Source organism: Melanostigma gelatinosum (genome assembly GCF_949748355.1).
Source record: "Melanostigma gelatinosum genome assembly, chromosome: 14".
Taxonomy (NCBI): domain Eukaryota; kingdom Metazoa; phylum Chordata; class Actinopteri; order Perciformes; family Zoarcidae; genus Melanostigma; species Melanostigma gelatinosum.
Window position 1 is genome coordinate 22678965 of NC_136647.1, and position 26330 is coordinate 22705294.

General features: G+C 42.6%; 2 protein-coding genes across 3 annotated transcripts in view; both read left to right on the top strand.

Moving 5' to 3' along the window:
• The window catches only part of pknox2 (pbx/knotted 1 homeobox 2), a 108413-nt gene extending 91160 nt beyond the window's left edge, over nucleotides 1-17253 (top strand). The window contains exons 5-12 of the mRNA XM_079283953.1: nucleotides 398-569; nucleotides 4457-4642; nucleotides 4824-4959; nucleotides 7058-7155; nucleotides 11387-11506; nucleotides 11732-11808; nucleotides 12393-12565; nucleotides 14333-17253. Coding sequence (XP_079140079.1) covers nucleotides 398-569; nucleotides 4457-4642; nucleotides 4824-4959; nucleotides 7058-7155; nucleotides 11387-11506; nucleotides 11732-11808; nucleotides 12393-12565; nucleotides 14333-14613 — 1243 coding nt within the window. The 3' untranslated portion in view covers nucleotides 14614-17253. The remainder of the gene's footprint in view (nucleotides 1-397; nucleotides 570-4456; nucleotides 4643-4823; nucleotides 4960-7057; nucleotides 7156-11386; nucleotides 11507-11731; nucleotides 11809-12392; nucleotides 12566-14332) is intronic.
• A 2067-nt stretch (nucleotides 17254-19320) lies between these two features.
• On the top strand, nucleotides 19321-26086 carry LOC306787730 (pannexin-3-like). Of its 2 annotated transcripts, XM_079282978.1 has the most exons (6): nucleotides 19321-19369; nucleotides 19578-19770; nucleotides 23253-23395; nucleotides 23646-23860; nucleotides 24203-24954; nucleotides 25400-26086. In XM_079282978.1, the coding sequence occupies exons 2-6, from the start codon at nucleotides 19587-19589 to the stop codon at nucleotides 25456-25458; spliced, it is 1353 nt and encodes a 450-aa protein (XP_079139104.1). In that variant the 5' UTR covers nucleotides 19321-19369; nucleotides 19578-19586; the 3' UTR covers nucleotides 25459-26086. The 2 variants fall into 2 exon arrangements, with proteins under 2 accessions (XP_079139104.1, XP_079139103.1); XM_079282977.1 differs by lacking the exon at nucleotides 25400-26086 and having other exon boundaries at nucleotides 24203-25378.
• The last annotated feature ends 244 nt before the right edge of the window (nucleotides 26087-26330 follow it).

The window sequence follows — 26330 nt, forward strand, 5'->3', positions numbered from 1 at the left end:
ACGGTCTCTGAATATGAACTTTGTGTGTGTGTGTGCAGGTTTGAGTCCTTGGCTAATTTCTGCTCAGGGTCCATGAAAAGCACTCAAGTGATATTTTGATGGGATTAGTATGGTATGGAAACAGGATGATGTCAAATGGCCACTCCCACATGCACAGTCGCACAGCTGGACACCTCCAACTGAGATAAAACTAGTGGCTGCATCAATTTCATTCATTGCAACACACACAAAATGCCCCAAACTCCTAAAATACATGAATTACCGTCTAACTTGAAGTGGAAATACAGTGAAATGAAGATGTTCAATAGTTATGGATTGATGATGACCAACATTTACTGCATGAAAGAAGTCCCTAGAACCTGACACACACTGTGCCCCTCCCTCTCTTCCTCCCCAGACATCCGTTGTTCCCCCTGCTGGCGTTGTTGTTTGAGAAATGCGAGCAGGCCACACAAGGATCTGAATGCATCACGTCAGCCAGCTTTGACGTGGACATTGAGAACTTTGTGCATCAGCAGGAGCGAGAACACAAGCCCTTCTTCAGTGAGGATCCAGAGCTGGACAACTTGGTAAGACAACTGCTATCCCATACCTGGTAATCAGTACCAACACGGAACGCTTCAGCCACTTTGATAACATAGTTAGTTTAGGGAGCATGCTCAACTTAAATGTAGAATAAGAGAAAATAACAATAATGAAGCTGTAGTCATAGCTGTTTGTCTGTTTCCAGCGTATCCCATTATTGCTACTCCTAATCATTCCCTCCTTTTTCATGTAATCTTCCCCATCCTCCCCCTGCACTTCCCCTTGCACAACAGCTAGCAGTAATTACTAATTAAGAGAATGAGGATGCTGATCATATTCACTGAGAAAGAGGGGGAGGAGTTGAAGCCAGAGACAAAGACAGACCCGAGAAGGAAAAAAAAGAATGTGCTCTCTTGCCATCACAGTACTCGGGTCTACAGGCCGACAAGTGCTGAACAGTCAATTAACCCTGCATCTGTGTGTTTTATGAGGCACTGGGTACGGGCATCCCTCCCAGAGGGCACTAACTCTTCCACAGGACAGTAACGTTACACTGGGCCTGACTGGCTGCGATGGACAAAGAGTTACTGGTCCCTTGATTAAGCGAGCGCAGTTTAATTCGCTGATTTATCTCCTCCTTGGCCAAGCACTTTTCTGTCCATTGTGTTGACCTTGAGTGGTAGCGTTGAGGGAGTGCTGCAGAGTGCTGCACAGTGTGGTGTGGAGAAGAGCCCTGCTGATGGTCAATTAACCCAAGAAAATACAGAATCATTATTCCTGTTTAAAAAACAACAACACTTTACTACAAATAAACCCTCAAGATTCTAATCTTTTTATAGTTCCAAACAATATTCTAATTATATTCTGGGCCATTATGAGGAAATAAACCTGGGCCCATGCAGTTTCCTAGCAACACAACTTCAATGAAATAGTCTGTTAAATATCAGACATCTGTCCATCAGTATCTAATATGGCTGAAGTTCCTCTCTGACCCCTGCTATTGCAATCATTTCATTCATTATTTTCTGCGGGTAGAGCAATAGTTCACTATGGTGTGGGGAGATTTTCTTCAACATCTTCGGAAATATCGGTCTGTAACACCTGCAGAAACCTGCCTCATCAGCCTTCAGAGTTCCTTTGGAGCGCGTTTCAGTGAATAATTAACGGCCCATGATGGTCTGAATGCTGTATTCAAGTCTTTGTTTGCATGCCATTTCGGCTATAGTTTTACTTTTTTTGCAGGCTAATTTTAGATTCTTAAGCCCTGAGATGCAGGAGAAAAAAAGAAAATCTAAAAATCCATTTTGTAAATTGTTTCAGAAAAAGTAGAAAGCTTCAAACTGCTTTATTTTCCTTCTGGGAGGACAGGTGAAAGAAAGTGGTCGTAGCAGGTGACTTTGTTTTGGTCAGGAGCAAGTGTTTCTCGTTGTTACACTCACTCTGGCCACCACTATCCCATGCTCTCAATGGTGAGGTGAGTTTTAATTGACATAACTTGTTAACACACAATATATTTACTGTGTGTTCAGAGTGCTTGGAGAAATGAAAATTCACATGGAAGACCACGGATGCTTTTAGTCCTGTTTAGAACATGGGGTAGTGGTGCACCTGAGTATTCTGTGGCCAAAATGAGTATTACAGCAACAAACAACATTCTGACAGAAAAAACTAATTCACCTGTTCTTAAGTCATAAACACAGGAGAGAAAACTATTTACATTCGATTAGAAAAGGGATCACCAGATTGTTTTAATCAATGGCCTCTTAGGGCTTCAGTGATAAGTGACTCAGCTATGACAAAGAAGGGCTGTGTTACCTCTCACTGAGTTCTAACATGGAAAGCCTACTTTAGTGTTCTAAAAGTAATGGCTGATTGATAAGCTTTCATTAATAAAGTAACATGGGATATGGCTTAGGAAACAGCTACAGACTTTGAGTTTCAGGTTCATTCTTGACATTTGGGAACAGTATGTACTGTATGACACAATATCTACACGTAGCTGTTCTGAGCTTTCAACTGCATCGTCTCACAGTCCTCATCTACTGTAAAAGACCCTGAGATGCAGTTGAAAGCTTTGAAAAAGTAGTAAGTGTACAAATAATATAAAATGGAACACACTAATCTCTGCAAGCCCCTGTAGCACAGATTCCATTTCCAGACAGTAGACAGAGGGATGAGGCTACTATATGTGACACAGATTCATCTGGTGAAGCTAATTAAGAGGACTGTATTGATCAGACAAAACCTTCAACTGAACATACTAATTAATCAACGTCATTATCATATTATTATGATGAAAATAAGCTATTTTAATAGATTAGTTTGAATGTTGTAGCCCACAAGGCCGACAGACAGTAGAGAAGCGTCCTGTACCTTTGCCCTGTCAGCATTATATTACATTAGAGGCTGGATATACTTGCAATCTATATGCATCTCTGGAATAAATAATAAAAGTGGATGTCACTCCACTCATCAATAAAGGAAGCCGCTGCATGGCACTTCTTATCATCACATCTCACCCTCTAAAAACCTACTGGAAACATCCCATCTCACATCTAGTGTCTTAGAGTTTAATTAATTCACTTAACGTGGCCAAATGTGTGTTTGAGAGCTAATATGGGGGATCATCTATGCCAGTGATTCTCAACCATTTTCAGTGGGTCGCGGGCCTTTGCCTGACAAAAAAAAGGCATTTCTTTTATGCAGCGGAATTATTCCAGCATTTACGGCACTTGTTCAGTGGTGCAGGAAAAACACCGACCAATGCGTTGTGAATCACATCACGTGATGCAGCTCAGCCAATCAAATAAGTATTCTGACAAGTTTCCTGACTTGAGTGAGATGTACACACGGGGAGAGACGAGGACACAGAGAGCAGAGCAGGACTGTTGAGTTGTGAGATGTGAAAGTCAAATCATAGAACGATTTCCAAAAGAGAGAAATATCCAGAGAGACCAGAGTCATTGGACTCTGACTGGACAGACTCATAGAGGTGAATTCTTCAAACACTAATTTATCTTTTTGGAAGATGAGAAAAATATAATATTGTGGATTTTTCACTTCACCCTGAATGGACTGAGTTTAAAGCTGCAGCGTAATTCAGTGAAAATATTTTTTCTAAATTGAATTTCATTACGTCATTTATTTTTTAATCCAGCTGTTATTTTACTTGAAATGAGAAGAACATTTATTCATGTATTTCTAATCCATCCAGTTAAATTTGAAAAATGAGAAGAATATTTGTTAAAATATAATTGATGTGTGCTTTCTTTATTTGATTTGACAGTTGTTTACTACACAGAGACGTTACTACTACTAGACGTCTTGAATATAGATATGGGTGGTGGGTCCTGGCTTGTCATTAAGGGGTGATGGTGGGTCCCGCAGCCAGACCAGTTGAGAAACAATGATGTATGCTCTATATTTAGAGCTAACTTGTATCCAGTCATTTGGGGCACATGTGCACCAGTGTTAAGGGGTTTTAATGGGTTTCCTGCGTTGACTTTTAAAGGAGATTAAACCTTGAAATCAACCAAATTAAAAGAATCCCTGAATTTGTATCTGAAAGCACCAATCCACCAGCTGTACGCATGAGGTTCACATTATAATGTCTTCAGCGGAGGAGGGAGCTTGCCGCTCTTTGGACTTTGGAGTCTTGAAAATGTTGACCAAAAAACCTTCATTACAAACTGGAGGTGTTTGTATGATTGCAAGCATTTAGGTAGCAGTAAGCTCAAAGCAGCACTGTGCTTCATTAGAGCCCCACAGAGCTTTTAACACCCAAATTTCTGCATAGACATTCCTGAATGTTTTGGAGAAAACAAATAAGTCTTGCTTCATGCTATATGGTAGATTTTAAGTGTTTTAAGTGATCAGTTCTGTTGTATGTTGTGGAGGTGATCTATTCACGGTTGGTCTCTGTTTCCCTCAGATGGTAAAGGCCATTCAGGTGTTGCGAATCCATCTATTAGAATTAGAGAAGGTCAATGAGCTCTGTAAAGATTTCTGCAACCGTTACATCACCTGCCTCAAGACCAAGATGCACAGCGACAACCTGCTCCGTAACGACCTCGGAGGACCTTATTCCCCGTCACACACCAGTCTCAACGTGCAGCAGGTCAGTCATGGACTCTCTGTGGATCTTACACTTCCTTGATGGTATCTCTCTGAGTAGCACTTCCCAAGATACACCTTGTCATTTATCACCAGGTAGATTTTGCTTCTGGGAGTTTTTCAGTCACTAACAGTAGAGCTGCCTCTTTGCATTTGCTCACTAATATCTCTCTGTGATCCCCCAGGAACTAATTCAGACCTCCTCTCCATCCATGACCTCTGTCTCCAGCTCTGTTAACCCTTCAGGGATATTGGTGCCCGCTGGGGGTCTGCAACAGAGCAATATCGCCATGACTACCATCAACTCTCAAGTGGTATCGGGTAAGCATGTGATGACACACATAAACACCAGGACATACATTCCACATACATTCCACGGACATAATATGACATACATGACATTTTCCATGATCACACTTGCTTTTACAATACACCTATTTTTGCATCTCTCTGGTTTCAGTTAATGGGAATACAGTATGTCTATAATCTAAACCCTTCATTTTTCCAATGGTCAAGATTGTATCATTGTATGTACCAGTACTGAATGGTATTACTGTCTGTATGCATGGTGGAAACATCGTGATATGCAAAACCTATTGGGAATTATAGAGATTCGTGCTTTAATTTTCATTATCAGGGGCAGAATGAGAAGGTAGATCAATTATGTTTAATGCTTCAAGTTATATTAGTTACTAGACACTAAATGATTACTAGCGGTGAGTAATGTGCCAATCCTGGAACCCATCGGCTAGCAGTCTGATGACAATTTAGCCTCTGGGGCCAACGGACACTATTTCTGGGCTTCCGGTGTAGCCTGCGGGAATTGAGATGCCATCTATGATCGGACTGTTTCACAAGTAGCCATTTTACAGTTTATCTTAAAAAGCTAAATTGTCATCAGACGATAGCAGATGGGTTTCTGCTTCTTCTGCTCACCAAATGAACTGTTTACCTGCATGGGTTAGGGTTACTGTTACCAATTTATACTAATTTGTAACGGGCATAAAGTCTACTCTATTGAAGTTTTTATTCAGTGATATCCAAGTGATGTTCTTCTTCTGGCTCTCTGGTTTTGTGTCTCCCATACTAGCAGAGGTTGTAATGTCTCCAATGGAGGAGCCTCATTTATACCTGCCCACCGGTGAAGTCCCCCAGGGTTCATTTAGGGACCACTTTTGTTTTTAACATGTATATGCAGCCACTGGGTCATGGATATTTTAGACAAAATTCCACCTCTACGCTGATGACACACAGCTGTATGTACATCTTAGATATGGTGACACAGCTAATTTAAGCCAGATCTGGTCATGTTGGGAAGAGAAAAGCTAGATGACCCAAACCTTTCTTTGGCCTCCCTCTTTTCACCCTCCCTCCAGTCACAACGGAGTCATCACATCACAGGACATGCAACATGGGAGTGATATCTGACTCTAGACTTTTGTTTGAAAATAAAGTGAGACTAGATCCATCATGCTTTCGCCTAAGCCAACATAAATTCATTTTCAACTCTCTCGGATTTCGAGAAAGTATTCAACTCTCTAGTGTATTCTAGTTTAGATTACTGCCACACCCTTTACTCAGCTCTTAGCCATACAACACCATCGTTGCTTGCTCTAGCTTATTCAGAGGGCTGTTGCCTGGCACAAATACCTCGTTTTTTAACGCAAATTTATTCAAATTAATATTATTTTCATCATTGGCATTATTTTTATTTATTAACATTTTCTTCTCTGCCGTATAACCACATTTATTTTCAAAATGTACAATTTCTTTGTAACTGCATTTAGAAAAGTCCTATAAAGGTTATTATTATCTTTAATATTCTTCCAAAAATTTGGAATGTTAAAAGTAGTTTACTACGATGCAAAATCAACATGGTTGCATTAATAATCATTATTATCAAATATATATGAGCATATTAGTAAAAAAAAGAATCAGTTTGGTTAGCCTGCATTAGTGACAGAGCTTTGTGTATACAGTATGTATACTGTACACTATGTGTCTAGGAGAGCCATGATAGTATCCTTCCCATGTTGGATTGCTTGGCTGATATGATCTTATAATGTCAAGCCTGTGCAGTGAAATGTTAATCCTGCCCTCCGGAAATCCCTTTTAACCCAAAATAAATCAATATCTGCCTTTGATCACTACACACTGAAGAGCTCAAACAGACTTTGATAAGAGTGTCTTGATCAAGACTAATTAAGCCAGAAGCAAAAGCTCCCTCCCTTCTTCTTCTTCTTCTTTTGGGTTGAAAGACATCAACGCACCTCGAATTGAATCATGTCGTCTCTCGTTTGTCTTGTGTTTGTTTGTGCGGCTGACAAGAAGTTAATAATGCTCCGGTGGCAGTGCGAGATGTGGCTGCCAGTCGCTGCTGAAGCCACTTGATACTCATGATGGTAAATTATCCCCTCAGGTGGGACCCTGTACCAGCCGGTTGCCATGGTGACATCGCAAGGGCAAATGTTAACGCAGGCGCTGCCGCCGGGAACCATCCAGATCCAGAACTCACAGGTAAAGCCGTCTGACCGATGATGCTTTAGCCGACACATTCGCTCCCTCCCTGTGCCCTCGCCAGCAACTCTTCATTTGTTATTATTAAAAGAAGCTCTTTACATCTCACAGAAACCCCCCCGGGCACCTTTTCATTGTCTCTGTCTGAACACAGCACCCCCGCTGACAGACAGCATGGAAATAGTTCCTTCCTATGATGTTCAGGGCACTTAAAGGATCCTGTCAGGTTTGACTGTGAACGAGTCATGTAAAGACATGCACTTAAGACTATCTATAGATTCAATATTTTACGTGGTGTGATTTACACGGATACAGGAAATAATACACAGCATTTTTTCTCCTACTCACTCAACCTTTAATACATCAGTATGTATAATAATGTTGTATCTCCTCTCCATGAAAGGCTTTAGAACAGTTGCCTCCACATGAATTCCTGGAGTTGGATTCTTTTATGACACAAGGCCACATTTGTGGTCTTAATATTTCCCATTTTCCAACTCAAAAGGCTTCTGCAGTTATTTTAGGATACTCACAGTTCTTTTGTCTGTTGAGTGTTAGCTTGTTTGGGAGATGAATGAGCCTCATACCTGCTCCTAGTAATCAACGCCCATGAGCAGACTGGTTATTATCATAGCGTAGCATCGGCCAACCCAGACCAGCGTCCAACAACTATCTGGCTCTGCTCTATAGAATCGTATTTAATCGTTTCAGATAGTCTCCATGGTCAGGCCGGTTTAGTGGATGTGGAGCTTGTTATAGTAATACTGGTTACCCGGAGAGGTTGGAAGGAGATATACGTTCATAAAACGTTATGTTTCCACTTAAAAACTGGTGGAGCTAACATTAGCAGAGTATGTTAGCACATCATTAACGAGCATTAGCACTTCTATGCTATGCTAGCTACTGAAGGTATACTGAATGTATACACATGCTGCGTTTGCTTTTTAATGATTGTAAGAGTGAATAAAGACCAATCGGCTTTCCAGCAACACTGTTGTTCCTTCATTGAGTGTGTTCCATATGTATCTCCAGGTGATGTGCTGGTTTACTTTCACACTGTGATCTGTAGCTTTAGCTTCTGTCTTTTTAACCGGTTTTCACTGCTGAATCAGTTTAACAACCTGTATCCCTTCAAACGCAGATTTTAGACCCGTCAGTCAGTTTAGCTTTGTAATTGTTAGTGACAGCTGAAGTAGCAGGAGCAGAATGCAAGGCTTAGCAAAGGGTCAATTACAAATTTAGCTGAAAGCTAACTCATTCAACATAAGTCATTTGATCATAGTCATGCATAGGGGCAAACCATCGGCTAATATTAGAGATGAAGCCTACTGTAAAAAGCTTTGTAAAGCTGTAGTTGTGCTCAAACGTTGCTATTAGTGAACCACTATTTAGCCTCAGTGCTCTCTCTCTCTCTTTGTTTCTTTTAATCATTCCCTCCGTTTTTCTCTGAATGATGAGTCAGAGTTGATTTGATACTTGCTTACCTGTGCTTATTAACTTGAGCTTAACAATTTAACATTTCATCACAGCTCAATATAGCATCTAACCCTGATGATGCGTTGTTTGTTGCCTTCATGTTTCTTAGGCCAGCGGTAAGCATTTAGAATGTTATTTATGTCTTTTCAAAAGTGTGATTGTTTTGTTGAAAGATAATCTACATGTAGGAGATGACTGTTGGCAAACAGAACCTTTATGACTTTCCTGTTGTATCCACCATCACAGGCCCTCCTCTGTTGGGATGGCGGTCTAAGAGTATTGAGAGTAGAGGCCATCAGGCAATTGAGCCCTTGTTAGGTCTGCTCACAGGACGAATGTCTCCGTTTGGCTTCATACAAAGAAGTTCAAGAAATCTGAGCTATGCTAAGTGAATTGAAAGCATCACTGGTGCGGCCAGTCTTTGTCTGGACTGTACAGTCTCAACACTCGCTTATAGATATAAATAAAAACTGGGAGTTCAAACAGTGATCCCTGTGCAGCGGCAGTGGCCTGAAGAGCGGCTCAGTTTCAGGCAGGTAATTCTGTGCTTGACAGTCAAAGGAGGCCTCTGTGAATAGGCCCGACCCAGCTGAGGCAGAGGGCTACATGCGGGCTGGGAATTGAACACAGCCCCGTTGCTACTTTGCCGACAAGCCCTGAGTAATCACACTCACAAGCTCGGTGCCGCCAATTAATTCAACCTTGCTTTCCCCCGCAACACACACACTCCCAGGGCTGTGGGGGGGGGGGGGGTATAATATTAGAGGAGGGGTTATCTACGTGACACCGAGCTGCAACTGTAAGGACTGTTGTTTCGTGTGGGGAGTATGAGAGGGGGATGTTAGTATGTGTGGATGTGTATTTATGGGCCTCTTGGGGGGGGGGGGGGCGGGGGGGGACTGCATGTTGTTGGCTGCATATAGCTTTGTCTGTTATTTATCTCCAAGACATCAGGCATTCTTTCTACTACTACGCTCTTCATTAAATTTATCAATTTTATATTCTTTAGAAGACTTTTATTTATTCATGCTTTTTGTCCTCCATGCTTATGCATAAGAAATGTTCATCCAGTATGCTCCCCTCTGAAGTGTTGTAGCCTTCACAAATGGGTACCTCTTTCAAAGAAATCATGAAAAAAACTCAAAGTGGATGGTACTGCATGGTACAATTAGAATGTAAAAAGTTATGTCTAATATTACATTAGTACAACTATGCAGGCAATAAAAGACATTGTGCCATGTGACTTGGTGCATGTGTATGGATAGAAACAGTGTCAAAGAAGACACAAAGAACTCCCCATTTAGGAGGGGAGTCGCCACATGACACTTTCCTACACACACAAGAAATCACATTTAAAAAATATTTCACATTTATTGACATTAAAGAATCAATCTAGTGTTTTTTTAAATATTTTTGTGATTTTAAACAAATCCCACTAAAAGACCGTAACAATTAATGAGTGCATTTCCCAATACTTTCTGAATTGCCTACCTTGCCTCTTGCACTTTAGCCCCAATTCCATTGATTCTTATTGAATACATTTTTAATGGCTCACAAATATATTGTTTATTTTTTTAAATAGGCTCAGTCATTTCCTAAAACAACTGGCCACTGTAGACTGAATGAAACGATTCTTAAATAGTAAAATATGTCATGTTTCGGGGACTATTTTCAGTGGTGGATTAATCCACACTGTGTGCTCTTATGAGTATTTGTGGCAGCGGGACGGTGTATGTAGGATTGAGTCAAAATAAACTAGTGTGTGTGTTCATGGTGATGAAGGAACATGTCACCCAGTGCATTGATGTGTTTTTACTGGAGCTCTATGGCACAGAGGAAGGAAGAGATATCAGGCATTGATAAATACTTGTTAGTTGATATAATCACTGGTGGTTTGGTTCTTTTATTGTTTGTCGATAAAAAGAAACATATTACCATTTCTTCTCAGTTCTCCTCTTACCTGGAACAGCCACACTATTTACTAACCCTCACTGACCACAGACCCACGGATGACCATCACAGCCCTAAATGTCCTCACAACTACAGATGGGACTACAGATGAAAAATAGCCTTTTGGCTAACTCTGGCACATTTGCAGAAATGTTTTCATTAATGTGCACAGTCCCGTTCAAATAAACCAATGAATAAAAAAAAGAAGAACAGTGGACAACGAAGTCGGTCCTCACAAGTACGGCTCAGCCAGACCAAACCCATGGACTCACACACACATCCATATATGCACCGCAGGCTGCCAAACACTGTCAATACTCTGAGAGCATCTCGTCCTTCAGCACTTGCACTCCAAACAATAACATCTGAATAATGATTTCTCACTGAACACAAAGACAGGCTTAGCTCAACACAAATGAAAAGGAAAGACAAACACAGTCACACTTTGGAGTAGCGCGTCACTAATTCAGCACCAAAGTGTGAAATCCAAACTTTAGACCAAAGCCTCGGCTGACCCTCGACTCTTTATGCTCCTCGTCGCAGCACCAACAGGACGACTGACCCTCTTGTGTTACCACAGTCAATGCGCTGCTTTTCTGATATTTTAAGTCATATTTTAAGTCATTACTCAAATTCAGTTTCCATGGTGACTCCTGAGGAGGTGTTTCTGCCCTTGTCACTGGAAAAAAAGATAGGTAATTGGTAGTCTCCCTTTGTTTCCGTGGCAACAATAAGTAAGACCTACCATCCACTTCTTTTTTGTCCCTTTCTTCCCTTCCCTTCTCCTCCTGTGTTTATTGTAAAGGTAAACTTGGACTTGTCGTCCCTGTTGGACAGCGAAGACAAGAAGTCAAAGAATAAGAGGGGGGTCCTGCCCAAACACGCCACCAACATCATGCGCTCCTGGCTCTTTCAGCATCTCATGGTGAGGCAGAGTGTGAGTCATACACATTGGCCTGTTCAAGAGAAATGTTTTGAAGTGGCAGCTATTTGATGATGTGAGGGATGTATATGGAGAGGTTTATGAAGAGTAGAGCATTTCAGTGTTCTCACATTAGAAGTCAGAGCTAATCAGGGAGTGTCACACAAATGCTGTTAACTAGAGAAGAAGTGCTTTAACAACTGAGACTCTGTTTCTTCCTTCTTTCAGCACCCGTACCCAACAGAAGACGAGAAGAGGCAGATCGCAGCACAAACTAATCTAACGCTTTTACAAGTGAACAACTGGTAAGATGCTGTATTCCTATAAGAATACTGCCTCAAGTCCTCATGGAGGGGGACAGGAAGACTCTATTATTGTAGTAGAGTTATGTGTGGAGTGGAGGATTGAGTTGGACTTGAACATACTGTCGCTCCCCAGCACATTGCTGGCTCTGTGGTGCCATCTCCTGCTTTTATATAGCAGGTACACCTCAGAACAAAGTGTGCCTCCCTGCTTGTCATGTGTCACTCCTTGATATATTTTTGATCTCTAGGATTAGTATTGAGTTTTTTTTAGATATGGAAGATATTTGAAGAAAAGAGGTGCACAATTTGCTACTTTGGAATTCAGCCTTTTGATCCACTGATTGGTTGAGATGAAAGATGCTTTTTTAAATGATATTATCTAGCATGTGTTTTATTTCCCATCATTTACAATTGTCTTGTACATGTCTGTACTAGCCGTTAATACTGTATTTCATAAAAATTAATATTTAAAAATGATGACGGCAATGTTATAGAATTGGTATCTTTGGTGATATATAGGTGACATGACTGATCAATGGACTGTATATCAGGAAAGAAGAAAGCCTTGTCCTGTTCTTGTTCAGGTTCATCAATGCTCGTCGGCGTATCCTTCAGCCCATGTTGGACGCCAGTAACCCAGACCCAGCTCCTAAAGCCAAGAAGATGAAGTCCCAGCACCGTCCGACACAGCGCTTCTGGCCCGACTCCATCGTGGCTGGAGTTCTGCAGGCGCACAGATCAGGAAACAACTCCGACAGTAAGATAACGCTAACACTTCCCAGGAAATGAAAAAGACAAAACAACCCCTTAAGTTTTCAATTCAAACACTGTGTTTGAAATGTCCCCACTAGATGTCACTATTGACTTTTACTTATGTGAGAAGACGTGAGGGCAAAAGTCAACAACAAAGTAGTATAATATTCTTGGTGGGTAAAAAAATCAGCATTTGTTCTACGGGAATCTTAAATTAGATCTGAGTGTGTGTTCGGAATCACGAGGGGTCCAACTCTCGAGAGGATAGTTAGATGGAGAAATATATTTCAGTCATCCATGGCCCATCTTAGGTTATAGATTGTAGTCATCGGGTGTATTTTATTATGTGCTATCTCTGCACTGCAGCTGTAGAAGGCAAAGACTGAGCAGCGTGGAGAAGCAAACTTCACTGTCATCTCTGTAACGGAGCCAGCAGTAATATGAGATTCTTCAGCGTAGGTTTCATTCAGACAGGGGAAGATTTGGATCATTAGTTGTGGAGTCATAAGGATGGACCCATGTAAAACAATACAGAGGTTGGTGGAGTTTTACGAAGGTTTATTGAGAGACCAGGCTGGACAAGGGTGATGTGGGCAGGCTGAGGTTTCACAGGGGGAGCAGACATGGCAGGACAGGAATCCTGCAGGACAGGAAACAGGACTACAATGAACTCAACTTATAGGCTCGGCTTATAAGTGTAGCAACCACAGTAGCTGAGACACTGATCTGGCGAAGAGCCGGGGTGGATATCCTGCAGAGATGAAGAGCTGACGAATGGCAGGTGTGTGAGCTAAGGGAGGTGAGTAGCCGATTACAGGCAGGTGTGACGGTAGTCTGGGCCCAGGTTAATGGTAGGACAGGAAGAGACCCGCATACATCCGCACACATAAAACATGGAAGAAGTGGGGGGCACTGGGAGACAAAAGAGAGAGAGACATAATAGACACTGAACACTGAGATAAGCAGAAGCACAGCCAGGCCATGACATAAGGACGCTGTGCCTCTAGGCAGGAGTAAACTGTGCATAATTAGTATGCACCTTTGTATTCAGTGTAAGTACTGCCAAATACATAACTTAACATATTCTGATATGACATTACATTCGTAAACAACCACCATCTTAATTAAACTCTGAATCAACCAAGTGCAATCAATGAGTCTGCACCATGCTGTCGCTGGTATTTAAAGTTGAGATGAAATAAAACATTTATTCTTAAACCTTTTAGATCACATTTCGGTCAAATGTTCACCTATTTCTAAAATATGTGCATATGTTCTTCAAAAAAAGAATAATAATTGTGTGTATATACCATATCAAAGTCCACTAATTGTTTCGCCTCTGAAACAAAACATGCTTTTATATTTATTTTGTATTTATTGCTTTTATAAGCTACCGGCCAACTTCTACCAGTAATTTGATGTCCATTCAATCAATCTACAGCTTGTAGTGCAGGGAGGTGTGCATGGAGCCACAGCCCTCTGTAGCTCTGCATCATTCTAGGCCCGGACACTTGTTCGCTGTCCAATCAAATGTAAAGGCTTAACCTCTTGTAACTGTAAATAGCCAGCAAAGTACAGGAGACAAAGACACTAACCTCTGGTTCACTGGGACTTAAAGTCACTAAAATGGCCTCCCTGGGCCACCGTACCTTAGCTGCTGAAAGCAACTTGAGTACAGAAGGGAGCGCGGATGAATGCGGAGGGAATGGATGTGGTCTGTCACTGGGTTTTGAATATTCTCCCCCCTCTCTGTCTCTCTGCTTCCCCTCAGACCCGCTGAGTATGGACAGCCTCCAGTCGCTGTCCTCGGACTCGGCCACCCTGGCCATGCAGCAGGCCATGCTGGGAGCCGATGACTCCATGGACGGCACCGAGGAGGAGGATGAAGAGGAAGAGGAGGAGGAGGAAGGGATGGAGGAGGAAGAGGAGGAGGAGGAGGAGGAGGAGGAGGGAGAGGAGGAAAATGACAGGGGGAGGCTAATGTCCACCGGGGGAGGAGGAGGAGGAGAAAGGAGAGATCTGCACATGGAGCATAGGGAGGAACTAGAGTAGTCGACGAGAGGAAAAAACCACATGAACTTTGACCTCACGTGTCCCCTGAGCACAGCCTCATTCAAACCTGAACTCGGACAGCTCGGATGCTAAGTGACTCTTGAGAGCATGTGAGGACATATTCACCAGACTCTGATGTAGAGCAACTCTCGTCAGACACAATGACCATCATGATCACGTTTACACAGGACGGATGTGACTTTCATGATGAATATGTGTTGTTTCATTTTACTAGTGAATGTTCTAATGCAGTGAGCTCTCGGAATATTTGGATAGTAGCACATTTTTGAACTCTATAGCTCCTGTTATTTATGGACACAAATGGCACAGGAACTCAGAAGCTGAAGAGATCGCTGCCACTTTTAAATTGAGAAAGTTTAAGGCAGTTTTGAAAGCAAAGCTTACTGTGAACTGAAAAAGGGAACAGTGGATCAAAAAAAGAAGATGTGTATGTACGTGAAAAACAACTACTTTTAAAATTGAATATAATCTGTCCAAATATCATGACACCGTACAATTACTGAAAGTTCTCTCAATTTTCAACTAACGATCTACATGTAACATTGCAGTTTGTGTCATTTTGCTTCCTAAAATAGGAGTGAAGAGAATTCAACAACAAAAAAATGGGAATGCTGTCCAAATATGTGCAGTAGGTCATGATTCCACTGCTGCGACATCGTTCACGCCTTTTCAATGATCCATAGGTTCTCAGGTCGCCGTGTTTCTTCCTCATGAGCGAAACACTTGACTCATTGCTCCAGCAAACCTTTTAGAGCATGACTTTTTCAACAATCTTAGTTCATTTTTTTCTTCTCTCATGTGCAAATAGTAAAAAAGAAAAAAAAAAAAAACTGTAGTAAACCAGTGACTGACTACACTTATATGTGCAGCAGATTTTTCATATGTTTGCATTCTGGTGTTAAAGGCTTGCATATTTATTCTTTTTCTTTTGCGTGGCCTCAGATGGTAGCTCGAGGAACAACGAGACAATGGCAGTTGCTTCTGCGTAGCGGAAGGTTACGTTGTTGTAACCTCAGGTCTATAAGCACATGGGGAGCCCTCTGCTGGACTCGATGGGTAATACTCTCGTCCAATCACGAGCACGTGTTCGTCCACTGAAGAGTTGCATAAGGCTTGCCTGCCAATCACAGCCCCAGGAATACAAGCCCTGTCGCAACATAACATCAACCAAACCAGTCTGATCCTGACTGGCTGAAGGTTATTCACCGCAGCTCACATACTTCTTTATAAGCTTGGCCCCCACAGCAACGAAGCCACCCCAGGTAACACACACCTGAACTGGGTGGAGGCATGGCCTAATCCTGCAGGGGTCAAAAAGACAGTGAGTGGTCACGCCCAGCACACCACATTCACCGGCTCAAGGAGGACATGCAGGTCTTGCAGGCACATCTTGATTGTCCTGAACTGCATGCCCGTGATTGGAGGGGAGTTTTGACCATAGAGTCCAGTATGTGGCGGACCCCTGTTTTGCAAACTTTCTGAATAAGTTGTATCAGCAGGTGGCCATGCACATACTTCAGCCATCAAGTCAGTCTTAGAGAATTGCTTGTGTTTTTTTTTTCGTGACCTTGAATCGGTCACACAACGAGAGCACGGAAAGCACTGCCGCGCTCTACGAACTGTCTCAGCCACAGCTCCACACAGAGGGAAAGGACACAGACAAGGCCAGGAATCCCCAACCCACAGAGCCGACTGTCTGCTACTGACAAACTCTTTCAAGGAGACAAAGATGACAATTCCGAGGAAAACGAGAAAGAGAGTAAAAACTCAGCAGCGACGTCTCTTTCAATTTCATGTGAAGGATTTTGAAGAAACTGTGAAACTATTTCAGCTCTCTGTTTTGTACTAAAACACACAAATGCAGGCGCTCGTTTCTAATGTGAAAAGATGTTATATTGAATGTTCTGATTGTCCATCGTGAAGTATGTTGCTCAATAATATTCTTTTCTTGATTGCTTTTTAAAAAAATGGATCTTCCAGAGCAAGTGACAGACAATAGGGAATATTTATATTTCATTTATACACTTGGTTGTCATAATCTATTGTGTTTCAATAGCCCAATTTTAATAATTAAAACATGTAAAGGTACTGATGTTGACTTTGTGATGTGAAAGTTCTGCATATGTTTCGGCTGAGCAAACACATGCAGGGCCATAGATTCCCAAACAGTTTGATTCACGAGAGTATTCAGAGATGAAAAGCACCAAATAAAAAGAACAACACACTCGATCATTAACGGGAGCGTTGTTCCCGCTGCACATATCCAAGCCAGGATCTTAACAGAGCGAGGCTCATGTCCCATCCCCCTCGTGCTCCGGCTTCATTGTAACCTATTTCCAGATTATAGAGTTAGTCGTCTAAATATTGGTTTAACTTCCCTCATTTTCCTGTCACATGTGCAGTCTCCCACCCACTGGTTATTGCTGTAGCCTGTGATTTTAACTGGCTGGAAGATGCCCGCCCAAATGGTCCCCCGCCTACCAGAGCCCAGCAGAGCTCTCTCCACCACAGCCTTCAGCTTCTGACATGTGGAGTCTGCTCCTCCCGGAGTAAAATGGTAATCACTCCCATGGGTGTTTGCTGCCCGAGCCACATTATATTGTTGTTTACACGGCTTGTAATGCTTGTGTATAATAGCATCCTTGCTTTGTCCCCCCCCCCCCCCCCCCCCCCTACAAAAGGTCATTCTTTAATTGCGGCATCATTTATTAAATATCTGTCGTTACCATTACCATGAGAGAGCAACACTCACAAGGTCTCATGTGTGGGAGGAAATCATCGTATTTTAAAAGTGATCTAATAAAACGTTTGAGAGAATGGGCATCGCAGCATTTCTTCTTGTTCCACAGGACTCTCTGTACAGCAGGAGGGAAGTAGCAGCTGACCAGTAAAAACAGCAAGTAGGATCAAATGTAAATGTATGAATGTATCCCATGCAGCAGTATAAAGTAGGCGTTTTAATTGATCATGGGCAGCATATATACAGCAGCACAACCGCTCATAAATCATTTACCAGCATCGTTTTGGGGTTGTTAGGGTACAGTGTGGTTCACTTTAGACCAGCAGGGTTCAAGGTTCAATAAATACAATATTTAATAATGCCAGAATGGTCAGCAAAAATACTTTTTTTCATAAGAATATGTGAAAAAAGGGATAGATTATTTTATAGATTTTGTGGGCCAAATAAACACAGAACTTTCACCGGTGACCACTGTTCGTGTCCCGCGTGAAACCAAAGGTCAAAAAACAGGAAACACCGCTGCATCCTTTGCGTGACACACAGCTGGATTTACCTCAGACCATGGCAGGGTTCTACAAAGGAAGCTGTTCCTTTTGCGTTCATACCTTTCAGTTATTCAGGATGATAAAATGTTCTACTCACCACATGTGTAGCGCATCGTGAAGCTGTTGACATATTATATATTTCTGCATCCAATCCAATTGCTGTAAAGGTGTCATTGTGAAGCTTTCTCAGCATTTTGGCCGTTAGCATCTGCAACCAGAAGAGGGTGGAGCTAACTACAACTGAACACTGAGTACAGTATTGTTGGTTGACCAAAATGTTACAATTAACTTTGATGAACTGAGAACACACTGCAAGGATTAAAGTTTTAAGACAAAAACACGGACAACTCCGGGACAACACTGTCGTAGAGACCTGTCAATCACTGTGTAGCCCCGCCCTAAAGCATCCCCTGCTTTATGGTCTGTGTGACTCTAAATGGACCATCATGTACTAAATGAACATCATGCTGTATTGAAGAAGACTTGAAACTAGAGATTGAGACATAAACTCATGTTTACAATGTTTACTGAGGGAATAAATCAAGAGAGAAGTAGAGTCATTTTCTCATAGATATACAACCAGAGGAGTCGCCCCCTGCTGGCTGTGGATTCTGCCCCCCATGACTTACATCCCCCATGACTTACATTCTAATCAGGTTAAAAAAGTGTGATTACAACAATCAAACCCTGTGTTTGATGTGCATAGATCCTGTGACTTCAAGCTGATTTGAACCTTTTACTTGAAGTATTTCACAAAGCGGTGCTGTTCTTTTAAACCCTTTTGTTTTTTTCAAACGCAATTCAACACACCATGTCTGACACTGAACTGCACTGTGGCTCTCCCTCATTTACAGCACAGATTATTACACAGAACTATAACACAGATCCCATGCATGCACGAGCCAAAAGCTAGTTTGTTCCTTTTAGTTCAAGTTCTCGAGTCCTGTCAGATCTGTGTAAGCAAATACATGTTTACACACTGTTAGTTTTTCTTATAACACATATACTGCAGTGAACAGAAACATGACCATCCCTGTTGTATGCTACATTATCTCAGCCAGCCGTCGCTCTGAGGCTGTAAAGCAGTAAAAATAGTCTCCCAATGACAGAGGCTGAAAAAGCCACTGGCGATGGTTCACTTGTTTGAAGTGGGCCATAGCCACCGTGCTACACACACACACACACACACACTGGGCAAACTGCATTGCCCAGTGTGACTGAGTGCTGGAGGTCTGCTGCAGTCAGTGCCATCTGGGCGCCTACATGCTCCCAGATGTCCTCCCTGTAATTAAAGCCAGACCCGGCTCGGCCCGGTCCAGCCCAGATCCAACCTCTCATTTACAGAGGCCCTCCCTGAATACTTAAGCATCATTCCAACACCATGCCAGTCTTTAGAGGAACTCTTTGACTCTGCAAACATATTTTCTCAAAGAAAGCTGGAAGACTTACGGTATGTTCAGGACATTTGCTTGGAATAATGTGATTTGCATTTCTAATTGAATTTCCCCCAAATAGGAAAAGTTTTTTTCTTTTATGAATGCAGATTTATAGGTATTTCTGCTTTATTGTATCACATTTAGTGAAGAGCGAGAGAGACCATGGGTAGAGACAGGAAAGCAGTCTGATTTGTACTGAAACCGTTTCTTATCACTGGGTAGGAGTTCAACATGTCCATCGCTCAGGCGGCGGCCAAGGCCATGCTATCTGATGCCCTGCTGCAGGACAGCCCCGTGTTAAACCGGATCAGCCACCTGGAGCTGGAGCTTCCTCTGGACAAGGTCATCAAGTTTGTGTCCGTCGGCCTTCCGCTGATGCTGGTGACCATGGCCTTCGCTCGTGAGATCTCCCTGGGTGAGCAACTCCCTGTCTCTATCCTTTCTTTAAACCATGTGAAAGTATTTTCTGTGTTTCAATCACACTGTTAAGCGGTATCCTCTGTTAATTCATATGTTAATGTGTCCTTGATTTGTTATATTCTACTTGTTAAACTGCATTTGGTTGTCCTTCTGATATGGAGGAATATCATACTTAGAAACTCCTGTGGCCCGTGGTATTTAGTTCAACGTAAACACAAGGGTTTGGACAGAATGTCCTGAAGTAGTGACCCAAACGTATCATTTCAAAGCTGAGTTTAAAGTCCTGAATCATGGCAAGTGAGCATGTCTGTGTTCTTTCCCTGCAGGCTTTGATCTTTTCACTAAAGTACATCTTCCCAATCCTCACTCCTCCCTTTTAAATGTATAAGCAACAACAACGAGAGTGGTCATTTCACGGCACTTTCCGTAAAGCAAGAGGGAGAAAACACTTTAACAACAACTTATCATAAAAGGAAGACTGACTCCATTAAAGGGAAACAAAAACAGGCACTCTTAGTGGACGCACATTGACGGTGGGCAACTGCCCAGAAGCATTTAATTTGCAGCCCCTTAAGCAGCTGCCTGCTTAATACTGGACCAATTTCAAAAAGTGTTGTCCTCTTTCGTCACTTGGACACAAAAACATGAGAGATTGTGTCCAAGTTGAAAAATACCATGTAACCATGTGACCTCCTCAGCATAATACAGTGCATACCACCGCAGCAATCATGATGTGACAACACAATATTACCGAAAACATAAGGTCACAATCTTCTTGGACTCCATTCATCTTCATTCACTGTTCTGCTGTTGCCTAGTGTTTTGGACCAGAGGAAAAAAACATGTTCTGAAAACAATGGGCGGTTTTTAACATGAAACATGCCAACAACCTGTCCATCCATGGTCATTCAAGGAACACAAAGAGCGGAGCTGACAATCCAAAGTATACGTGGCAATACTATAGTACAAGTCTGCCGTTGAGGAGGCTTGAACTAAACGTTGTCTCTCCAGAGCTGGTCTGCAATCAGCCGGATGCTCCTCATGCTAATTGCCATGGGGATGATTGAGAGCAGCGTTCACTAACGCTGGCACGCTGTAATTACAAGGCCAAGTTCTTCTGTGGCAGCTCCCCCTTGTTTGAGTCAAATGAGAGGATATGTTGATTAACAAGAGGGGGGGGGGGGGGGGGGTCGTAGAACATGATGTGGTGGCGGGGGTGCGTGGCTCTACTGATGGATCTTGGCTGCCTATCTGCTGGCTTGTCAGTTCCACAGTAGTGCTTGATTGCGTTGCTGTCTGGAGTCTGGTTTACTTGCACCTGGACTCTCAGCCAAGAATGCTTGTACAAAGCACAACATGTGGGGACGGTCTGCCAACGTTAATTGGGGAGTGGGAGTCGGAGATAGGAGCAGTGGCAGAAATGTAGGTTGCCTCACTTTGCCAAATGGTTCACAGGGGTTGGGAGTGAGCGGGAGAATATTCTACAAGATTTCATGAGAAGGCATCTGCTGTCGTTGTTTTTATTTAGGGTGAGTTGTCAATGCATCCGCCCACACATGCACCTATAGCGGAAAAACGGATTCCCACAGTGAGCTGCATTGGAACATACAGTGGCGTCAGATAGTATTATAACTACAGCACTCACAGTGACTCAAAGCTAAGTGCCAATGCAGCTTCAGTTCAGCAAAATATAGCATTACAACCAAGAACATAAGAACATTGAGTAACAACAACAACACAAATTCCACTTATGTGTTTAATGTTTGTAACATGTTTTGCACAATTCAAAGCAGATTCCATGAGTTGCTCTGCCATGCTGCCTTTGGGGGTTTGTGAAACTCTGAAGACAAAGAATGTGACAGCTCGACAAAACCTCTTTAGAAATGACACACTAACATCATTTCATTACGGGGCTGCCAATAATGGATGCACCAACCGCTGTTCTGCTCACGGCTTCTACCATCTGTCCCCAACATTAGCCTCACCATGTTTGCCTCCCATAGAATCTGCTTTTAATAGGGTTTCAATATGTCTTTACAAGCTGGCCCACAATGCATATGCATTGCCGTGAAACATGTTATGAATGAACAATCAATACTTTTTTTAATATCTCAATGTATCATGTACATTTAGTAGATTCATTTTGGGCAATTTGTATATGATATTTAAGATAAGTAAAGCTGAAATTTGAGGAACCTTATGGCCGGTGCTGCTGTACCAAATAGCTTTCACCTGCAGTATGTGAAAGAATATAGATCTGACATAGCTAACCATATGGGGAACTAACCAACATAGACAATACATAATCAGTTTGAGTCTAAAAATACAAACCGCAACCTCTTCTTTCTTGTGTATCTAAGTGCAAAATGAATATCCTCCATCATAACCTCAGCTGCCAAAAATTACATTTTAGGTGTCGCCATCAATATGTTAAGATCCGGCTGATTAATTGCACACACATACACACACGCTGGAGTATATCTGGACCGTGTAACAGTTATAAAGAGGTGCACTGGCAGGATAAATGACATCCTGACAGTGAATTAGTGGCAGTATGGTTCTACTTACAGAAAGCTGGGCAGATGTGGTGTTGTAAAAAAAATAGAAGCTCCATGTTTTTCTTTTAAGGCTCTGCATTAAGTGGGGCACACCCTTGGTGTGTTCCCTCCCAAGCTCTCTTCTTTAGGGTGGAGCACCCTTGGGAAATGACAGATGGGTGCATGGAGCATGGATTCAAGTGGTTGGACTACATGTGGTTATATCAAGGTGAACTAAATATAAGGTGGAGGAGTCCAAATATGGCCCAGGGTTTTAAATGCCAGGTTGCCATTTGGAAACATATGCTTTCGCCAGTGAAATGATGTTCCACTGAAAAGAAAAGGGAACGCAGAAACTCACATGTTCATGTCTGGTAGAGGACCCACAGTACTGTGTGTGTGTGTGTGTGTGTGTGTGTGTGTGTGTGTGTGTGTGTGTGTGTGTGTGTGTGTGTGTGTGTGTGTGTGTGTGTGTGTGTGTGTGTGTGTGTGTGTGTGTGTGTGTGTGTGTGTGTGAGTGTGTGTATCTATCTACTTGTACAGCTGTCTTTGTGAGGACCAATTTGACATTTTTGGAGAGTGAAGGCATTTTGGCTGCTCCTCACTTTGGGACGGACCTTCAAACGCCTGTTTTAAGGTTCAGACTTGTTTTTTTAAAATTCAGGTTAGAATTAGGCTTTGGTTAGGGCCAACTGACAAAAGGGTTGGGGTCAGGCATGTAGTTGTGATGGTTAAGGTTAGTGGCAGGGGCTATAGGGAATGCATGACAGCAGTAAGTGTCCTCACAAAGATAGAAGTACAAGGTTGTGTGCGTGTTTGTGTGTGTGTGTGTGTGTGAAATCAAGTGCTGAGCAACTGCTTACAGGCAATTTGATAAAGCAGATAGTTATTCCCCATATTAGCAGATACTGTTACAAATCAACATTTGTTTATTCTGCAGGGCCTCAGATCAGCTGTTTCCCTCCCAGCAATTTCACCATGAAGCAAGCCAGCTATGTCGACACATACTGCTGGGACTCTCTCATGCATCATGAGTTTGACAGCAATGGGAACTTTGAGGAGCGCTCGCTCTGGGTACACAAAGTAAGCTGAGAGACTCTGATCAAGCGTGCTTAACTTGTTTTTTCCCACCGAGAGTGGCTGACGAAGTTAAACTGCTGAAACCCTCTTTCTCCTCGCTGTAACTTGCAAAACTTCAGTTAAAAATGTCAGTGTGCCACATTTTATATGAAGCACAGTATGCTTTGTTGCTAAAACCTTTTTTGGGTTGTGAAGTCATTGTTGATTTGACTCAACTGCTTGATTCAACTCTTTTCTCTCATTGTCCATCCAGATGTTCCCTTACTCTCTTCTGGCCATGGCAGTGTTGATGTACCTGCCGGCTCTAATCTGGCGCCAGCTTGTCATGCCCACGCTGGGCTCAGACCTGCTCTTCATAATTGACGAACTGGACAAGTCGTACAACCGCTCGATCCGAATGGCCCAGAGCATTCTTGACATGCGCCAGAACACTAAGAACCCCCTCACATTTCAGGCCGAACTGCAAAGGTAAGAGACCAGCGTTATATAATAATATCCGTTGCTGTTTATGTCTTTTTTAAACAAAATGCTTCCATATCCATGTTTTCAGTATCTCAGGGAGCCTTGATTTGATTTGCCCCCCAAACTAGAATATGCCTTGTTAGATTAAACTTGATTCCAAAAGAGAAATTGGGTCACTGCAGTAGCAAATAAAAATATCTGCTAGTAAGAAATATTGCTCAAAGGGTATACAGAAGTCATCTTGTTGGCAGCTCCTAGGATTGGGGTTGGGTAGGGGTGCTCCCAGCTGGGATTGATGAACATGAAGGAGAACATGGTGCTGAATTGCTTTCCCTTGTCCATTTGCAGGGCCAAGAAGAAGCGATACTTTGAGTACCCTCTTCTGGAGAGATACATGCAGTGCAAGCAAAACTCCTATTTCCTCGTCAGCATGCTTTTCTTGCGAGGCTTCCTCCTCTTGACCTTCATAACAGCTGCCTGTCTCTACCTGGCCTACTTCCACCTGTCTGCCTTCCTGCAGGACGAGTTCAGCTGCTTTGTCCGCACGGGCATGCTGCGTGATCAGAACTGGGTTCCTGAACTGGTTCAGTGCAAAATGATTGGCCAGTTGGTTTTTCAGGTGATAAGCGTGGCAAACGGTGCCATCTACGTCCTGTTGGCTCCTATCGTCCTCTTCAGCCTGATTCGGCTCTTCGTCTGGGACACCACCTTCTTCTCTGTCTACGAGGTCCTCCCAGCCCTCGACCTCATCAACCGCCGTAAACTGGGCTGCCCATTAAACGACCTCAATGTCCTCCTGCTGTTCCTGCGTGCCAACGTAGCTCACCTGATGTCCTATGGGAAGGTGAGGGCACTGTGCTCGCTGGCGCCACCACAGGTGGGCAACACCACCGCAGGGCAGGGATTGAGTGCAATGCTGACCCAAGAGGAGATGGAAGAGCGTGAGGAGGCTGCGATGGAGCTGGCAGAGGAGGTGGAGGAGGCCAAGGAGGAAGGGAAGCTCAACCTAGTGGATATCATGACTATTCTGGGAGCGGCGCAGGGAAGAGTAGTGAACTGCAGCGAGACGAGGCCTCTGGTGGAGGAGAATATGAGTCTCGGTACCGTAACACTTATCTACACACTCAAACGCATTCTGCTAGTGGCTATTTTTACCTTCATAATCTGGGATGTACAGAAAATTATTAAGTGACCTCCAGTCTACAGATACAGGCTCTGAAAAATAAATAGCAAGTGCTTCAAATTTAAGACAGCATAAGCAGTTCTCTCTGAACAGACACTGAATACACAATAAGCTCGTATCCAGGTGGACCTGAGAAAGCAGTTTGAGAAACATTTGCAACTGTAAGCAAATTCAAGTAAATACAAATGTTGTTAATTAAGTATTTTTCTCTCTTTATTGTGTTGCTTCTTCTCTTTCTTGTTTTTAAAGCCAGACTGAACTGCCTGTATTTCTAAAAGAGTATATTAAAAGCACTGCTTAATGTAGAGGAGATGGATCTGTGGTACTTCCTGGCCCTAACTGCCCTCTCTGTCTCTTCACAGAGCCAAACCACCAGGGCTACCATGAGTTGAAGGAGACTGCACCATTTAGTCATTACTAGGCCTCCTATGGACTGAATCAGTGTGATATCAGTGGGGGGGTTGGGACACTCTCTACAGTCGATTTTCAAGAGTACTGTATCCACAAAGGCTGTGGACATCAATGAAGAGTTCCCGTGGTCTGAAGACCAACAATAAAAACCTATTTTAGAATTACAGGGTAAAGTGTTCAGGCTGAAAATGTCAATGGATTTAGTTTATGTTATTTTCTGGCATGAAGCTGCCACAGACCTTCTTCTGTCTCTTAGATTTGTGTATTGTTTCAGGGAGGCAGTGATGGCTAGAGGTCAAAGTGGAGCATGTAAGTTAAAGTGTCTGTTGTAATTATGGTGAGAGAACACAAAGCATACGTATGAGCGTAGTATTACGATGTACCAAATATATTTATCATAATGTGAGAAGTTATGAGGGCTTACGTATGTTCGTCAATTGCGAGGCAGAAAAACATTGTCAGCAGCAACTCTATATTCCATTGTCAGTAATATACTGTCCATGAACTTAGAAGATTGTTCACTTTCTTCTTTGCTTCTTTCTACTGTTATTTACGTTAAGAGCAAATAGAGTTGTATCTGTCTGTGAATTACCAGGTCTATCCAATGTCATAGTAAATAAATGAAGTGTGTGTAATCATGCGTGTTTCCTTCATCAATATCCTCATGCATCCATGATTATATTTGTTTTAAGTTCTGCAGTTGAGTCATCTTATTTATAAGGTAGGGTAAGTGCGTCACAAAGTCAAACTGATTAAGGACAGCACAGAGCCACTCAACCTTCTTGTGCTTTTATTTTTAGAACATGCAATTTCAGAGGTGGAGGAAGTCAAACACTGCTGTTTCTGTGCTCAGATGTTGGATTCTTTTGTTATAGAAGATAG

Bases quoted from the DNA above. Each gene is read 5' to 3' on its own strand.
- LOC306787730 (XM_079282977.1), top strand. From the start codon at position 19,587: ATGTCCATCGCTCAGGCGGCGGCCAAGGCCATGCTATCTGATGCCCTG. The intron at 23,396-23,645 runs GTAAGCTGAGAG...TTGTCCATCCAG, and splicing joins GCTCGCTCTGGGTACACAAA to ATGTTCCCTTACTCTCTTCT. The intron at 23,861-24,202 runs GTAAGAGACCAG...GTCCATTTGCAG, and splicing joins TTTCAGGCCGAACTGCAAAG to GGCCAAGAAGAAGCGATACT.